The sequence below is a fragment of the Agelaius tricolor genome, unplaced genomic scaffold (assembly GCF_023055355.1).
Source record: "Agelaius tricolor isolate 1412-34295 unplaced genomic scaffold, bAgeTri1.0.p SCAF_1, whole genome shotgun sequence".
NCBI classification, from domain to species: domain Eukaryota; kingdom Metazoa; phylum Chordata; class Aves; order Passeriformes; family Icteridae; genus Agelaius; species Agelaius tricolor.
In genome coordinates, this window is record NW_027269261.1 from 98059139 (window position 1) to 98076261 (window position 17123).

Consider the following 17123-nt stretch of genomic DNA (forward strand, 5'->3'; position numbering starts at 1 on the left):
AAGTGTGCTGTTTGAGTAAAAACTTCACCTGCCACTGTCACCCTCTTTAAAAGTCTAAACATTATTTTTAACTTTAAAATATTTCTGAACTGAAAAAGGCTTATTATTAATTTAATTCTTCTATTTGGTTGATACCAATCTCATATGAGACTGAAGAGATATATAAATAATATTAAGAATTCATATGCATTACAATATTGCAATATTAAACAATTTTTTTTGCTTTGATTTCAAAGAAAATTGCCATTTTAATTATTTTCAAACATATCTTCAAAGAAAGGAAAAAAGTAAAATAAAGCATATTACCTTTTGATTGAATAGTAGATTCCCCATATTGCTGTTTTCAGACATTTTTGTGAATTGGTTATATGTATCTGGCACATTATCTTTGTTTACATAACTCGCTCATATTGGAAATGCATCAATGTTACATTTTGATTTCAGGGTTCTGTGCCTGTTTGATCTAGTCACTAATGAATTGTATTCTACTCTCATACACACTTGTACATCCCATTGTAACTAAACAAAGTTGTGCATTTAAAAATATTATGACAGATTCCTATTTGGAAAATCCTACACATATCAGCATACACAGGCACACATGTACACACATATACATTCACAAAGAAAATTCCATAGGATTTAATGGAGTTTTTGTTTTTTAGAATTTATTCCAAACTGCTCTGGCATTCTGTATTTTCAAGAGATTCACTGAATAATCCCTAAGAATCTAAAACAATGATACAATATTCTAAATTTTTTTTTAAAGAATAGATATTTACCCTTTTGAAAGAAACGTGCAAAATTTTCAAAGGGGTTTTAAATATGTGGACTGTGAATTACTGGAATTTTCATAACGGTGTTAAGTATGTGGACTGTGAATTACTGAGGAACAATGACTTAAAAACTAATTGGTTCACATAGCTGTGTGATAATGGTTACTTTAGCTTTTTTAACCTTGCCACAAGCATTACAACAAATGACCTATCTTAAATGGAATTTTTGCACAGGTCCCAGAGCTTTGGTTGGGCAGGTATTCACTGAAGAATTATGGTCTGATTCAGTTGTAGATGCTATTGACTTAACATTCTGTTGATTCAATGTCCTGCTTACTATAACTTTGTACAAATGGTTAGATCTTCCAATTTCAAATCCACTATAACTCAGGACACAGAAAACTGTCCCATTAGAAAAGATGGCTTAAAAAGAATTAAAAAACAAAAAGGATTGCTATATGCATTGCAAAGAAGACCATTGCACAGTAAAGCAAGTTAATATAATGAAAATACAAATTTTGCTTCTCTGTTGGATCTGCCACTGTTAGGTTTTTATGACCTCATTTGTAAAAGTTTGCAAAAGTATAGCAAATGTATGATATCCTGTTATTTTGGCAGCCATAGTCAATGCAAAATGGTGTTCCTTGAATGGGTCCTATCTGGAACACCTTAATCCTGTCCCAGCAATATTTGCGAAAATCCTGGGCCTTTTGCCACTCTTGTTTCAACATATTGCTAAATAAATAGCCATTATTTCCAAAGCACTGCAGGCTTTTTAAGTTAAATTTCAAAGCTCTGCAGGATTTCATGCTACACAGCCCCCATTATAATCTGGGGGTATTGTGCAACTTAGAAAGCACCGTATGGAAAATCTGCCCCTAAATGAGACCTGGGAGGGAGTAAATCCCATATTTGGAATTACAGAAACTAAGGAAACAGCACCTATTCTATTACTCCTTGACAAGCAGCTAGAAGAAATGAAGAAGGATATATTCGCTAGTGTATTCAAGCTACTTTGTGCTGAACTCTTGAAAAAAAGCAATTGTAAACTAACTGCTTAACTAGTCAGTAGAGACTTTATGGCCTGTTTACATTTTGAAAGGAATGCAAAGGACTAATACTTCAGGAATAATACTTCAGGACTGATTTTCACCATTTTTCACTTTACCTAGTGATTCACACTGATGTGTGCTGATTGTGATGGTTTTCAAGTAGTTCTACTGTTACACTTTTCACATTTTGCAAGGCTTTACTTGCTGCAGGTATAAGTTAACATCCAATCCTGTTCAATATTCTTCAACCAGCCCATAGTTTAACATTGATTTTAAAAGGTAGACAGACAAACATGGAAATGACATCATGTTCTGAGCATCAATCTAATGTTCTCAATCTCTGATAACACAGAGATCAAAACAGGCCTAAGATCAGCCTAGAAAGTGGGTGTTTAATAAACAATCTCTTTCTTTATTTACTGAGTTAAGTTTTGTCCCTTTAAAAAGTTTTATTCTGTTAACAGGTTAAAAAAAACCCCACAATTTTGTAAAAGTAGATTTGATTTTTAGAAGGTAGTATTGGCCACAAATTAAGTGAAGAATATCTGGCCTACTTTATAATATAACAGAGTACTTGAAGATACAAGTACAGCAAGGGAGATAGTGATGGTCAGCTTCCTAAAGAAATAAATGCTATATAGTGTGATTTCCCATAATAGCATAAAGGACAGTCACATGCCAGAATGGATGTTTTCCTGAAGGGACTTCAGAACATGCTCTTACATCATTAGGTTATGTTGTACCTGTGCATGAGGCAGTTTCTCAGTCCTACTCTGTGCCATGGGGCTGCAGGAGTGTCAGTGATGCATTAGATTGCTGTCTGGCTTAGGACACATCCCCTAGCCAGGGCTAGTTAATTTTGAGTGGAAGCCTCCTTAATTCATTCCACAATTTGCAAAATCTACTATATATGACATTGTTGCACAATGATACAATTCTATATTAAGTATAAATAGTGCTATAATCTCTGCTCCCCACAGCCTTTTAAACTATATCTCAATAACAGAAAGAAGAACAAAACATTTCTTGTGAGAAGCACTGCAATGGAGAACTAACTCCTTGTACACAATCTATGTCCCGCTGGCACATCATAAGAGTCTTACTGAGCTATCACATCTCATAACCACCCTTTATTACTCATTTTTCTATCTATGAGGCAGAGCTACTGCATTCAGTTTTTATAACCAAGCTTGAAATGTTCAACTTATCCTCACTGAGAAAGGGAATTTGATAATTTGAAGGCAACAAGAGAAGAGGATAGCCATTACTCTAAAGAGATTATCTGTTGAGAAGATTGACAGTTGAGTGAAAAATTGGACAAGAAATGCAGAGGGACAAAGTGAACAGGAAGATCTCTGCCTCTTAACTAAGAAAATTAAAGAGAGGCAGAAAAAAGGGGTGGAAATAGAACAGAGAAGGAACTTTCCTTCTTCTAATATGTAAATCCTTAAGGAAATTGCTTCTGTCATTGTCCAGTTTGGAGTCTCCAACAGTCCAGGAATGTGATGAGCTCCTCTATAAGAAATGATCTGGAAACAAAACATTGGCCAGTGCCATTAAGACTTGAATACTGTAGTTGGATGCTACTTCTCTTATGAGTTTCAGTTCCTTGCTGCCATCAGAAAAATTTTCTCCAGTGAAATGCAAATACTGAAGAAAACCTATACGATCAGAAGGTAAAGCTGGTACCCTTTAAGCTGTCCTTCTATTTGGAAATGGAGAAGCCCTGTGTAGAACTCCATGAATTCCCAAATATTGGCTTTGATCATAATGTCGGATGACAAAGAACTGGCATGAAACAACAGAATGGATGAGAAAAGCCAGACCAAAAGCATTCACAAATCATAAAAGCAAGACAAGCAATTAATGAAGAAAGAAGATAAAAGAACTGAAGGGAAGAAAAGAAGAAACCACAGCTGACGAAATCAGAGAATATGCAATGATATTTTTTCTTTCTTAGTCTTTAATTTGAAAACAGATTATTTTTTCCACATGCAGGTCTGAAAGAGAAATCTCCAGTCACTATGAACACTCCTTGCAAGAAGTTGATAAGAATGGAAAATGCAACCTTTAAAATTAGGACCATGCTCCAGAGCAGGGGCAATGTAAAGTGGTGCTTGGCTCCTAACAAGACAGTCTGGCTGAAAAATTCTCTCTCCTCTCCGACAGCCAGTGAAAGATATTATACACATACTCCTGCCCAATAATTATAAAATCATAGAATTGGTACAGTTGGACCTCTGAGATGATCAAGTCCAATTGTCAATGTAGCACCAGTTAACTAAATTTTTCATACTAGGAAACTAACTAGGAAATAAAATAATTTTATGGTGACCCTTCTCTCCAGAGCCAGAAGTACCACAGTTCTGTTTTCACAAGAATGATTTTTCCTTGGTGCTCAAGAGGAGAGGAATGGGTGGCTGTCTTGTCTACTAAGCATGTTGGTCAGCTCTTCTCTGCTCAAACTCTCTGTGGCCTGGAAGGCGCTGCATACAACTAAAGACACAGTAACTGTACTGCTAGCAATACATTATCTTAGTTTCTAGTATTTTTCTTCCTAATTAGAAGTCATTAGCATATATAAACATTCTTTTTCTGAAATGCTTTGAGCTCTGTTCCAATTTAGATTCTGTTATTTTGACAGGTAAATAACCATAAAAATATTAAGCAAAATGCAACATGTCCCATAAAGCTCAAAGAAACATAGATGTTTACCATACAGCTTCAGATGGAAAGTAAATGCTTCTGTGTTGTTTTGAGTGTGTGAGACTTCAAATTGTTCCTAAGTAGCAAAATTATCATTGAATGAGCCCAGGCATTTTATTATATACAAATTATATCTTATTAAAGAATTCATTAGTAGCCTTTTAAAGGAAATATAATCTATTCATTTATTTTAAGTCATTAACTGCATGGCTAACCACATGATTAACCTCTGGCTTTATGTCTCACTGAGTCTTGTATTAAAAATTTCATGTATATGGGATGCAAACAGTTCTCATCTAAAACAATATGTACTAACAGACTATCAGCAGAAAAAATAGTGCATTAGCAGGAAGAGATGAATTTTTATCTGGCACAGAGCTATCCATGTGGAATGCACTAAAATCAGAGAACATCTAAGAGCAAGGAGTATCTTAGGGAAAGTAAGAAATGCACTCAACTCATTGTGACCACACATGTGGCCTTCTAACTTGTCATTCCTAACTTTCAACTTGTAAATCCCTAAAGAGGTGTTTTCTGTCAGATTCCAGGCTGGAGCAACAGACAAACCCTCCAACAGTCCATGAGCATGGTGGGCTCCTCTGTAAGAAATGCCCAGCTGGCCAGAGCCGTTAGATTTGAGTACTGTAGTTGGATGCTGCCTCTCTTTCTTATGAGTTCCTGTGCTTTACTGTCATCACAAAATTGTTCAATAGTGAAATTCAAATGCTGAAAAATCCTACATGATCAGAAAGTAAAGATGGTATCCTGTAAGCTGTCTTTATTTGAAAGTGGAAAACACCTGTGTAGAAGCTCCTGAATTACAAAATGTTGGTTTTTATCACAATACCGTTATTTGCATGCATAAGTTTATAGAGTGGAAGTTGTGACCTTTCTTCTCTGCTATGTGTTTCACTGGTATATCAGCTTTTGAGGCCTAAATATTTAACCACTCTAATCTGCTCTACATGTGGAGTGCTCAGTGGGTGACACTTCCAGACCAGTCGGAAGCCTCTGCTAATGCAAAAAAAAAATAAAATTCTTTGGTTCCACTCATGTGTGACTGTAATCAGTAAGAGCAAAGTTTGTCCCCTTCACAGCACTACTGCTTCTGGTACAGCTTTTGCCTGTAGGTGACCCTACCCTCACTGCTGGATGAAAACAGAGCATCTTTTTTGCTCCATTTTATCTGTCAGAGTTTCACATCCAGCCTTCATAACATCCACTACTTCTATGTACCAATCAACATTTCTGTAGTCAAAATCCTCATTAATGGAGAGAAAACAGTCTTAGTATACCTGAACAGGTCTTCACTCTGTTTCTAAAGGAGAGGTGGCAGATCTCAATGCGCTGACATTGAGAAAAGAGTGCAAGGCTGATACATTTACTCAAGCTTTTTGTGATAGGAGGGGCAAGTATTAAATAAGTTGAGATTCTGACCAGAGGGAAAAATAAAAGAAAAATATTTATATCCATTAATAAATCAAATGGAAAATTTATTGATGTTGGAAAAACTCTCAGAGCCTTAATGATAGGTTTATTTTTACCAACAACAACAATAATTAATAATTAATGCTTTATGTCTCTCAGATCCATCTTGGCAACTAAAATTAGCAAGTATAAAATGTGACATTTTAGATCATATTCTTAGCAGCGATGTCTCCTACAAAATCTTGCAGACTATATCCATATCCATCACACTCTGGATGACATGATATAACCAAATTACCTCTGGAATGTTTATTTGTATTCCCTCTGCTCCTCTGCAGGGAATTCCCTTACTGATGCTCTGCGACCTGCACAGACCAGATAACTCTGCCTGCAGAGCCAACAACTAAAATCACTGCCATCCTCTGAACACGAAGCAACATCTCTAAACCAACTGGTACATACAGGTTTAGAGCACTCTGGCTAATGTTTCATTATAGATCTATTCTCATATTTTAAAAGCTACAGGAAATAGAAGCCTCTTGCAGATCATGGTGAGAGAACCAGACTGCCACAGGGGACAATCGTACATACGAGCCTAACAAGAAGTTAGGAGAAGAAGGAAGCTAGGGACTGCACTGGAGGGCTACTGTTTGTGCAATTGTTATCATCCATTCCTTATTCCCTAGTTTTCAACACCATTTAGACAAATTCCTTCCAGAAGTTTAAGCTTTTGTAGTGCACTAGCAGATTTCTGCCCATCAGTTTCTAAGGGAGACAACTGAATCCAAGTGCCCTAAACCAGTTCTTCTAGAAGACACATGATGACAAGTTTAAATATAGAGAATAGAAGAACCATGAGCTGAGATTAGAAAAGCCCATCTGAGTTATTATTTAACACTAGGAGAGTGTCACTGACAGATACCAAGGTCCAGTTGCACTGAGTGTAGCATATACATACTTTGAATGGCTAATCTGTAAAGTGCTCCTTTGCCAAAAAAAAATCCAGATTTGTTTCTTTGGCTCTGCTTTGCTCATCATACCTACCCACTGAAATATTGAAATTTCAATGAACTGAGATCTCCAGAGGCTCCAGCACATAATGAAGTCATCATGGCATAACGTGTGTCATATGAGCTGTATCAATAACTTGTGTGCATGCTCCTAGCCATGGCAACTGCAAGGCAACACAATTTGGCTTAGTTCTGATTCATTCCAGGCTTTGCATTTGCTACTGGAAAAATGTGTGCACTGAGATTAATGCCAGAACTTGAAGTTTTGAACACTTCCTATTTGCAATCAGCAGGAAATTTCCTACAGTTAAAAAGATACAATTGATTGTTTAATGCCTAATGTTTAACAAGGAGAGATACATTCTTTAGGTATTCATGGACTATGATTGAGTCTTCTCATTAATGTTTAAAAAACTCTCTAGAATATGTTTTTACTAGTGTTAGGTATTATTGCTGAATCCTCTTTCTCAAAAGAAGAATCCTTTAGAAGTGAATGAAAGCAAACACTTGATCAGGTTTAAGTCTTACATATTTGTTTCTGCAGTGATTTTTATCAGCTGCAGTTTCTGAATAACTACAAGAGACAAACTGAGTCTAACAACTGTTCTTGTTCATCACTAATGCTGTCTTGATACTGAGGTCTAACAATTATTCCTAGCAAAACCATTTTTCTTCCACTGTAGTACAACTGCTATGCCTTGTCGGATCATTCAGTTCAGTAAAATGTTATTACTATTCTGTATTTACTTTAAAGGATAAACAGTGTCAAAATTAAGGTTTTATAGCAATAATTAAATTACTAATACTCAAGCATGAATTCTGATTGATTTGACATAAGAGGATATACAGTAAAAGACAGAGACTTAAAAGCCCTCTTAAATATAAGAAGTGTAATATCTAAATATTGCAAATAACAACAGCTTTACAATTAATCCCATTTTTTTAAACCCTAAGTTTCAATAGCTGTACATTCTGACACATGAGGTTTTATTGTCCTGTATGGCTCAGTTAAGCTTGTTAAGGAAGCCATTCTCTTTCTAATCTTTCACCTAACTTTAAGTGGTATTTAAAGAATAATGCATCCATTTAGATTTCTAGCTTAAAGAAATTATTTAGCAAATATGTGATAGGTTGCAAATGCAATTTTTCATGAAATGGAAAGCACAGAGCACAAATTATATGCCACGCCACTAATTAGAGACAGATATGTAATCACTTACTAATGGAACAACATTTTGTGCCAAACTTATTCATACTTCCTTCCAACTGCTGGACTCCTTGTGCCAGATATATTTCCATTTTCTTCAGGAGAGAAAGATACTAACATGTTTTCCATCCTGTTTTTAAACCCAGAAGTCTAGTGCATATTGAACTTTCTTGACATTACAGGAATTCTATCAGTTTTAACAGCTTGAGGCCTTTTTATTACAAACATGTACACTTCCCTGCAGGGTTCTGGAAATCTTACAATTACATTCATTAAAAATGTCCATGATTACAGCCAAATGCATGTTTTGTAGATTTACCTTTACAGTTTCCTTTCAACAATTATTCTGAGCATAACTTTCTATTAAATTCCACAAAATACCTCCTTATTCATCCAAAATGTCAATTTGATATGAATTTTGACAAAACCATTAGAAGAGAAAAAATACCAGAGCACATTTACTGTCAAATTTGTCAGTACCAGGCTTAATGTCTATGGTATGACTCACTGAGATTCAACAAAATAAGCATGTATGTCCATGAAAACAAGTATAAAAAGGTCATGTTTCAGCAGCAGTCCAAAATTAGAAGCATTACATGCCTTTTACACTGGTATCAACAGGATCTCTAGGTACATAATTTTGGGTCCCTGGTCATACCTAAGAGTCTCCCTTTATTTGACAAGCTGAGCATCCCTCTCACGACAAAACCCTACTGTAATTCAGAGAGTCTACCAGCACTCGTATTTCTCATGTCATAAATATGCTCAGATCACACTTGCTGAATGCTGACTTCATTGACTTGGGCCCACAGTGACCACCATCTCTTTCTCAGAAAGAAAAAGCAGGAAAGGTGAGAATTCAAATGACCATCCTTGTCTTTCCATCTTTCCATTTTATTGTTAACCTCAGTCTAGGACAGAGATTTGCATACTCTTGTCCCACTCCCCATGAAATTTCACTTAACATCACCTTAAAGAAAAGATAGAAAGTGGAAATGAGAATGAAACTCTAATCAGACCAGTCAGAGAATCAGATCAATCCAATAGTAATTTTCTGTTAAAATGCTCTCATTGCTGTGATTGCAAGATATAGGGCCTAAAACCTGTGACCTAGGAAAATAAAAGCAAAACTGTACAAATGAACTTCATAGTGCATGTCAAGGTTAAAGCATACCATATGTTCCTAAAAAATGCAGACACAACAGGGAGTTGTAGTGATGTGTAAATAAAAATCAGTACAATAGGTGGACAATCTTTTGCAAATTTACACTATTATTTGTTAAATAATAGTCCTTTACAAGTGACTTTGTTTTCTGTTGTTTCATTCTGTTATACAGAAGGAGTGATGATGTAATAATTACTATTTTAGGGTAGAAGATTTATGTTGCATTTATCTCAGAGCTATGATTTTTGATGTATTATTTTATCAGGTATCTATTAAAAAAATAAATCTTACTGTGTTTCTGTATCTGTTTAGGTTTATGTGACAAAGACTTTCTATGCCTAGATTCTTAGAAAGGGTAATTCACATATGAAAATCCATTGGAAGTTCAACTTTTGTATTACAAAGAAAATAACCAAGTAACTTGGTTTTGATGTTGCTATTGTTATCATACTTAATTAAACCCTTTAGTCTTGTGATGTTAATTGTCATGGTAACTACATTATTAAAATAATTTTTACTATTGCTTAGAATTGTCTATTGTTTCCTCTTTCTTAAAAGTAAGATCATGTAAGTGAAAGGCATGAACATTTAACTGTTTGTAGATTGTTCTATTTCCCATTGACTACCTCTCTATTTCTATTGCAATTCAAAAAAAAAGGCAAAAGAGAGGTGTGAAAAAGGTATGAAGCCCAAAAATAGCTGCTTGAGTCATCAACAGATTGTCTGAAATAATTCAGAAAGGTGTTTGTTAGAGAATGAGCTATTTTCCTTAGAGCTGTGGGGGTGAATTCTAGAACAGAAACAACTACTCTAAAAAGGTTGTGAAGATCAAGGAGGAAAAACCACACAATTCTGGGAAGAGTAGGACAGCAGAGAGTTACCTCAGGAAAGTCTGAGCTAGCAGCATCTCAGAGCAACCTGTCAGTGCCCATAGATAGGTCATTGACAAGATGAAGTCAGGTTCTTCACAGTGATGTGTAGTGGGATGACATGACAATGGGCATAAAGAAACAAGAGGAGATGCATACCAGGTATATGGAAATACATTTTGACTGTGAGGACAGTCAAGTTGTGGATCAAGTTTCCCAAGGAAGATGTGATGTTTCCATGCCTGGAGGTTTTCAAGATTTTACCATTATAAAAAGTCCTGAGCAACCTGTTCTGACCTAACAGCTGACCCTGCCTTGAGAAAGAAGTTGGATACATTTTCCAACCTTAACAATTTTGGGATTCTAAAGTAGTTCTAAGAGCTTTTTAAAAGGTTCTGGGGATAGGAGACAGAGAACACATGATCCCAAAATCTAACCAATTTCTCCTCTGTAACCTGCTTACAATCAAAATGTCTGTTTTGTTTAGATATAGCAAAGTGAATGATAAAGTGAATGTATTTTGAGAAACAGTCTGACAGGCACTTTTGAGAAGAATGTTACCTTCTCCTCCGAGGCAGGTAACAGTAACATGAATGACAATGTTTAGTGATCTTGGGTAAGAAAGATCTGCTCCCAGAGGTTCTCTTGAGAATCTAAAAGCAGGTAGTTAATTCAGCTGATGTTAACAGGTTTTGTCAGAATTTGGCATGGTAAAACAGCATTGCTTAAACAGACCTACTCCTGTAATAGTTATTCAGCTAAATTGGCTTTTCTCCTTTTTGTTGTTTCTGAGTTTTGAAACACACAGCAGACAGATGTGTGTGGTGCAGTGCACTCTGACTCCTGACCTATTTACTGGTGTGTTTCTGGGATGGATGACCCATACCAGAGACCCTCTGGGTCAGCTGTTCAAAAAGCTGTTGCACGCACAAAAAAAAAATACAATCAGCAGAGTGTTAATTTGGAAGTCAGATACTGAAAAAAATGGAAGGGTATATTTTCACAGGCTTCAGCTTCTTAAATGGAGGGTATTCCCTTGAAGTTCTACAGAAAGACTTGAAATATGGAGCGCTACTGCTTGACATACTGAATTCCCTACTTCCTCATTGATTTTCTAAAACAACCTTAATGCTGTGTTAGCATCATTTCTCTGTTCATTCCATCTGCTCTGAGGTCTCCCCCACTGTTTCCTAGGAGATATATTGCCACGATGCCTGCATCTGTAAGTCAGTGGCAGATATGGGGCAAGAGCCACGTGGTTAAAGGCATCATTAGTATCACCTGAACATTTGCAGGTTTCTCAGGGGATCCCACCACCCACCATCTCTCAAAACCTGAGGGAGCTCTAGTTTTGCAGTCAGCCACTTCAGAGCGCTATGGGAATGGGATGTTTGGCTTCTCAGCTTTTTCCACTTCTACTTGTTTCTTTCAACATAACACCTCTATTAAAAAAATACTAAAAGTGGGTTCTTTTTGTCCAGTCAGTCAATTTACTGAACATTCTAATCTTATTATCTACACATTTCCATGGGGTTTTGCTTGTTTACAACGTCAGGCTATTGACAGTTTATGTTATGGTGATCAGGACAGGCCTTTTTCATATCCTTTAAGTTATGGTCTAAGAGATGAACTTCAAAATACAATAGTAAGCATAATAAACTGGATATTGCAATTAAACATGAATGATACAGAATATCAGGGTTATTAAATCTTGCATTAACATCTTCCCTGCTCTTTCCATAGTAGGCACACAGAAATCTGACTATGGCTAAAAATGCACTGAGTCATACAGCATTATTAAAGCGTGTTTTAAAAGTATTTTAAAATATGACACTTTTTCACAAGTGACCCAAATATCAGCAATGAACTCTTAATTATAGCCAGTATCAGATTATATAGAAAATAGTTAACTTTTCCTCATATGTATAAGGAATTCTATTGTTTTTTTTTCAAAATGTATTTGGCTTTGTTTACTTCACAGGAAAATAAATATACAGGAATTGTTTATATCAAAATGCAAATGTGTTTTTGTTTAGGCAAAACTGTGAACAAACCAAGATATTCTCTGAATGAACACAAAAGGAAAGAGAATTTATGAAAAAAAATCCACATAATACTAATCAATAACTTATGGGGGTAGGGAATTTATTCATTAAATGAGATCAGAAGCCTAGTAAAAGTTTATAGCTTAAATGTTAAAGGCCCACATATAGAAGAAATACAGCCATTTTTCTAGATGGCAAGAAGAACATTAGGAAACATAAGATAGCCAGAGTTATGATATAGTGAAAGCTACAAATCACTGATAGATATTTCCTAAAAATACCTGTCAGTCTCTTCAAAGTAAATATTTTTACTTTGAAGTAAGTGTAATCTATAAAGTAATGCTTTTGTAGATGTTAGGGACATCTCTCAGGTTTTGTGAAATAACAGATATTTTAGCAATTAGGTTATACATTCAAAGTTTTACCCTTCCTTAATTCAGGACACTTAATTTAAGAGTTAAAACTAAATTCAGTTGTTAAAGTGTAGCAATTGCATATTGTCAAGTTTAAATATGATTATGTGACTAAAATTTAACAGGGGAAAGAAAACGAGACAGAAAGAAATACTAAAGTAAATTAATATGCTTCTCATGCACAGTATAACACCAACTATATTTAAACAAGATGCATAATTAATTTAATAATATTTTTGTAATTTCAGCCTTCAGTGACCTGTATTTCAAAACAGGATCTGACAGAACAGAAATCTTCCACACAGTCTGAAACATTAAGAAAGCTTTGAATAGAGTTCTGTGTTTTCCAAGGTTTAGGGAAACAATGAAAAAATCAGAACATTTCTCAGTTGTGTCCTTCAACAAAATGCAGAACATGTTTTGCTAAGAAGGAACAAAGGGGCAAAGCTTTTCTGTTGACAAAAGGTGTTTTGCTATCCCAATCCAAACCTTAGAAGGGAAACCCTACTCCCCTCCGTGACTTCCCTCACGAACTACTCTAAAACGAGCTGAAATGATCCATGACCTAGACCTCTGTTCTAATGTTGGTATCCTCAGGTTACTTAAAATAGACAAAAAAATCACTTTTAAACAGGTAATATGTGAAATGGAAAATCTTTTGGAGCTTGAAAAAATATAAATCCCTTCTACGTGTCCTCAGTAAATATTTTGTCAATTTCTGACCATGGGAGGTGATCCATTTTACTGAAAAAAAGGACACAACTTAGTTGAACCAAAGAGAAAGCAATTTTCAAACTCACTCAGCTTTCATTAAAAGAAGCTTTTGCAAAAATATTGATGATATACTCAGCTTTCAAAAAGCAGAGATAAACCTAACATTATAGAATATCTATGATTTTTTAAAACCAGAAAGAAAATAACAAAAAAACCCTGTGCTTATCTAGACCGAGACACTCAGTGATTTTTCTATGTCGTAGATGTCAATGGGTGTAATTAAAACAAGCCGCAGAAATTCCTTGGAGACTGAATAGCACTGAAGTTAATAAAAGTAGTTTGTGAAGTGTTTAATGCAGATAAATGAAACCACAAACTGCAAACAAATCAACAATATGCTGTTTGCAATAATACATCGTTAGTATGCTAAATTTACATACTGTTCAACTTTAATCTGGAATTCAGCTTTGATGACATTTACGAGGACCTACTCAAAAAGCAAATATACACAAATATAGAACTACAGACAATTTAAATTCAGAGCAAAACTAAAGCACAGAGAAACGGGATATGCTTCAGCACTGTGAATATTAACATCATCATGTGAACATTAACTTTCTACCCCAATAAGGTAAGAATAGGGTAACCAGAAGAATGACAATGGAACACAGTAAACAAACTCAAACTTGGCATATTATGTTTCTCAAATGTTCTCCAATACATTAAGAAAAAAAAGAAGAGCTCCTCTTGCCATGAAATACTAATTCAGCATTTATTCATCAAACAATTTTTGCTGTCTTGGATATTATATTGTCTTAATAAAATATTCCCATGATTTCTCCCAAAATTTTCAAACACTAAAAACCTCATACGGTTTCACTTCCAGTAAATAATAAAATCTCAGAAACAAATCTAAGATATTTTTAATCTTAAATCACAGGTCAGGACCCGATTCTCTTTCTAAAGTTTTCATGTACGGATTTAATTTTCCAGCCCAGCAAAATGAAAACATAATTTTTCCTACAGTTGCCAGTATTGCAATCTAGATGTATGGACTAAAAATCAAACATTTCTTGGGATCATATATTATCTTGAAAATGAAAAAAAACAGAACTTGAATTCAAATACACCTGATGCCTATACACATCCCTACTTACAAACACAGTGAAGTCATACCCAGATATGATTGCTTTTATCTGAATAAGTCTTCACTAAACAGTGGTGTTAGCTGGCCATTTTTGTTGATGGTGCATTCACAGGCCAGCCCCTTAGAGCTGCAATATATTCATGTATCAGTCAACATTGTGATAAAAATAGTTTTGGTTTGTAATAAGGGACGTCTTGCTAGATATAACAGATGCATTTTGCCTTTGATCCATTTGAGGTGCTTCCTGGCTAGAAATTCCAGGTTGGTAGATATATCAAAAGCAAGATGTGGGCAAAAAAAAAAGACAAGTGCTGCAAGAATTGTTATTTTACAGTAATTTTTCAGACTGCATATTAAAAGTATAAACCTCGTGATGTGTTTTTTTTCTGTCAATTATTTCCTTTGAAATCTGCATTTTTGGATCTGTTGGTCTCAGAAATATCTCAGTGTAATATCTCTGTCTTTTGAGAAGTTCAGGAAGGAGAAGTGAGGGAGCTCAAAGAGATTAAGATTAATAGAAAGGAACTGGATTAAGAGCATGTTTTAGTTCAGAGCTCCCTGAGTCAAGTATCAGAGAAAGGCTGCCAGCATACCTAGGAAATGTGTTAGCCAACACAGTTGTTCTGATGCCCTCAAACTCTGATTCCACTGTGGCAATGTACACAGGAACTTGCATCTACTGAACCATATCTATTCTTGAAATGCAGAATAAAATAGTATATATGACTATGTATGAAATTCCAGGTAGGATTAATTCTGTACTCTGTTACACTAAGGTTGTTAGTACATTGCTTTTCCCCCCTGAATAAAATCTGTGAGAGTTACATGGCTTTCTTCTGGAAATCCATATTTTGCTTATTTTTACCTCTACACACTTTCAAAACTTTAAAAGCATATTAATATCTTGACTTCAATAATTTTGTTACCATATGTGCTGGAAATGACTGTGCTTGGTTTGGATATGTTTTACAAAGTACAGCTATGTGACGTGCATTGAATTTATGAGAATTCTGGCAGCTAAACTGCTAAGCACTTATTTGAGAAGAAGTAATGATTAATTACAGGTGTGTTGCAGAAACATCAGTTCCTGTAGCAGATGATGGACATTATTTCATTTGATATCAGAAAAATTAAGATGAGCAGTGCATTACATAGTTTAACATGGTAGGAAAAAAAAAAAAACTACTTTACAAGCACTTGCTTATTCCTAAACTTCACAGCATTCTATCACATATTGCCCAGTTAACCAACTACATCCTATTTTCTATTCCAAGCAATCCTGTAGTTATGGTTGATTTCAAGCAACCACTTATTGACACTTGTGAAAGCTGCCTAGCATCACCAGGCACTGGGTGATTCCTCAAAACACTGGCAATCCTGCTGTTCTACAGGAGAGGCACAAATGACAATGATGTTCAGAAAACAGATTATTAATAATCAGCAATACATCACTAAGTAAGGTATGTAGGGTTATTACTTTCTTATAGCTACATCAGTCAGAGATCTAACTGTTCTATGGCTTGTTATGATGTCTGTTTCTGCACATTTTCAAGAATCGCACTCCAACTTCTAAGCAATTTCTACTTGCCTTTCGAGTACCAGTGTGTTAATAAAAAGACAAAAACACTGTAGCACAATCCTATTACAACTATTATAATGAACCAGAATTTTTGCTTTTGATGTTGAGCCTTTGAACTTTTTTGCTTTGAAATTTAGTTATAAAACACACAAGTCTACCACAGAGAACACAGCTTATCTAGAGGGAACAATACCAAAAGGGATTTTTGGAAGGGAAATAAAGACTATTCAAGATGGTAAATATTTTCCCTTGTCTTTTAATATTTTACCAAAACCACCAAGTCCTATGAGTATAGGAGTAAATCGATGTAATTATTTTAAGCTAAAAACAAATAAAACAATGATATTAATCTTTAAGGGAAAATTTAATACAATCCATCTCATACCTTGTTATGTGTCTGAGTTTGTCCAACCAGGATAAGAATATTTGATGAGATAATCGACAGGCAGAAATTGATTAGAATTATGGACCTCTCAGATCTGATGTACCTGTTAAAAAAAAAAGAAAAAAAAAAGAGAGGGGTACAAATTTTATAAAAGGAAAACAACTACTAAGTCACACAAAGGTTTGATTTAGTTCTTGCATTAAATATTGCAGATACTCTGAGAGGTGTTTCCTTACATGTGCTCAGAGAGAGAGAGTTGTAACAATGCAAACATGAAAACTAAAATATTTTGATAGATATTGCACAATTTCCTCTTAGTATCTCGATGTGTTTTAAAAATAATCTACCAATGATTCTTTTGAAAACCACTGGCAACATGTTTCTAACACCATACTGACAATAATGGGCTTACATGCATTCTTATGCTCTCTGCTTGTCCCTGGGAATATCCACAGCTGGCACAGACCACTCATAATTACTAACTTCAGCAAAAATATGGTGATTAATATAAACAGAAGATTTGATCCACGATGTATAAATAAGATGCAGGTTGGTGGATGATACTGTGGCAGTGAATTTTGAAACATCTTATTGGGACAAGGATAACATTAATCTTGATGTTTTAAT

The 17123-nt window shown here is 35.1% G+C and overlaps 1 protein-coding gene across 13 annotated transcripts in view; it reads right to left on the reverse strand.

Moving 5' to 3' along the window:
• ADGRB3 (adhesion G protein-coupled receptor B3) overlaps positions 1-17123 on the reverse strand; it is a 446577-nt gene that overhangs the window by 75804 nt on the left and 353650 nt on the right. For all 13 annotated transcript variants that reach the window (XR_011681988.1, XR_011681987.1, XM_071445405.1 and 10 more), the window contains one exon: positions 16497-16599. Coding sequence is in view for 11 of the 13 variants with exons in the window: in XM_071445405.1 (XP_071301506.1) it covers positions 16497-16599 (103 nt within the window). In the remaining 2 variants the exon portion in view is untranslated. The remainder of the gene's footprint in view (positions 1-16496; positions 16600-17123) is intronic.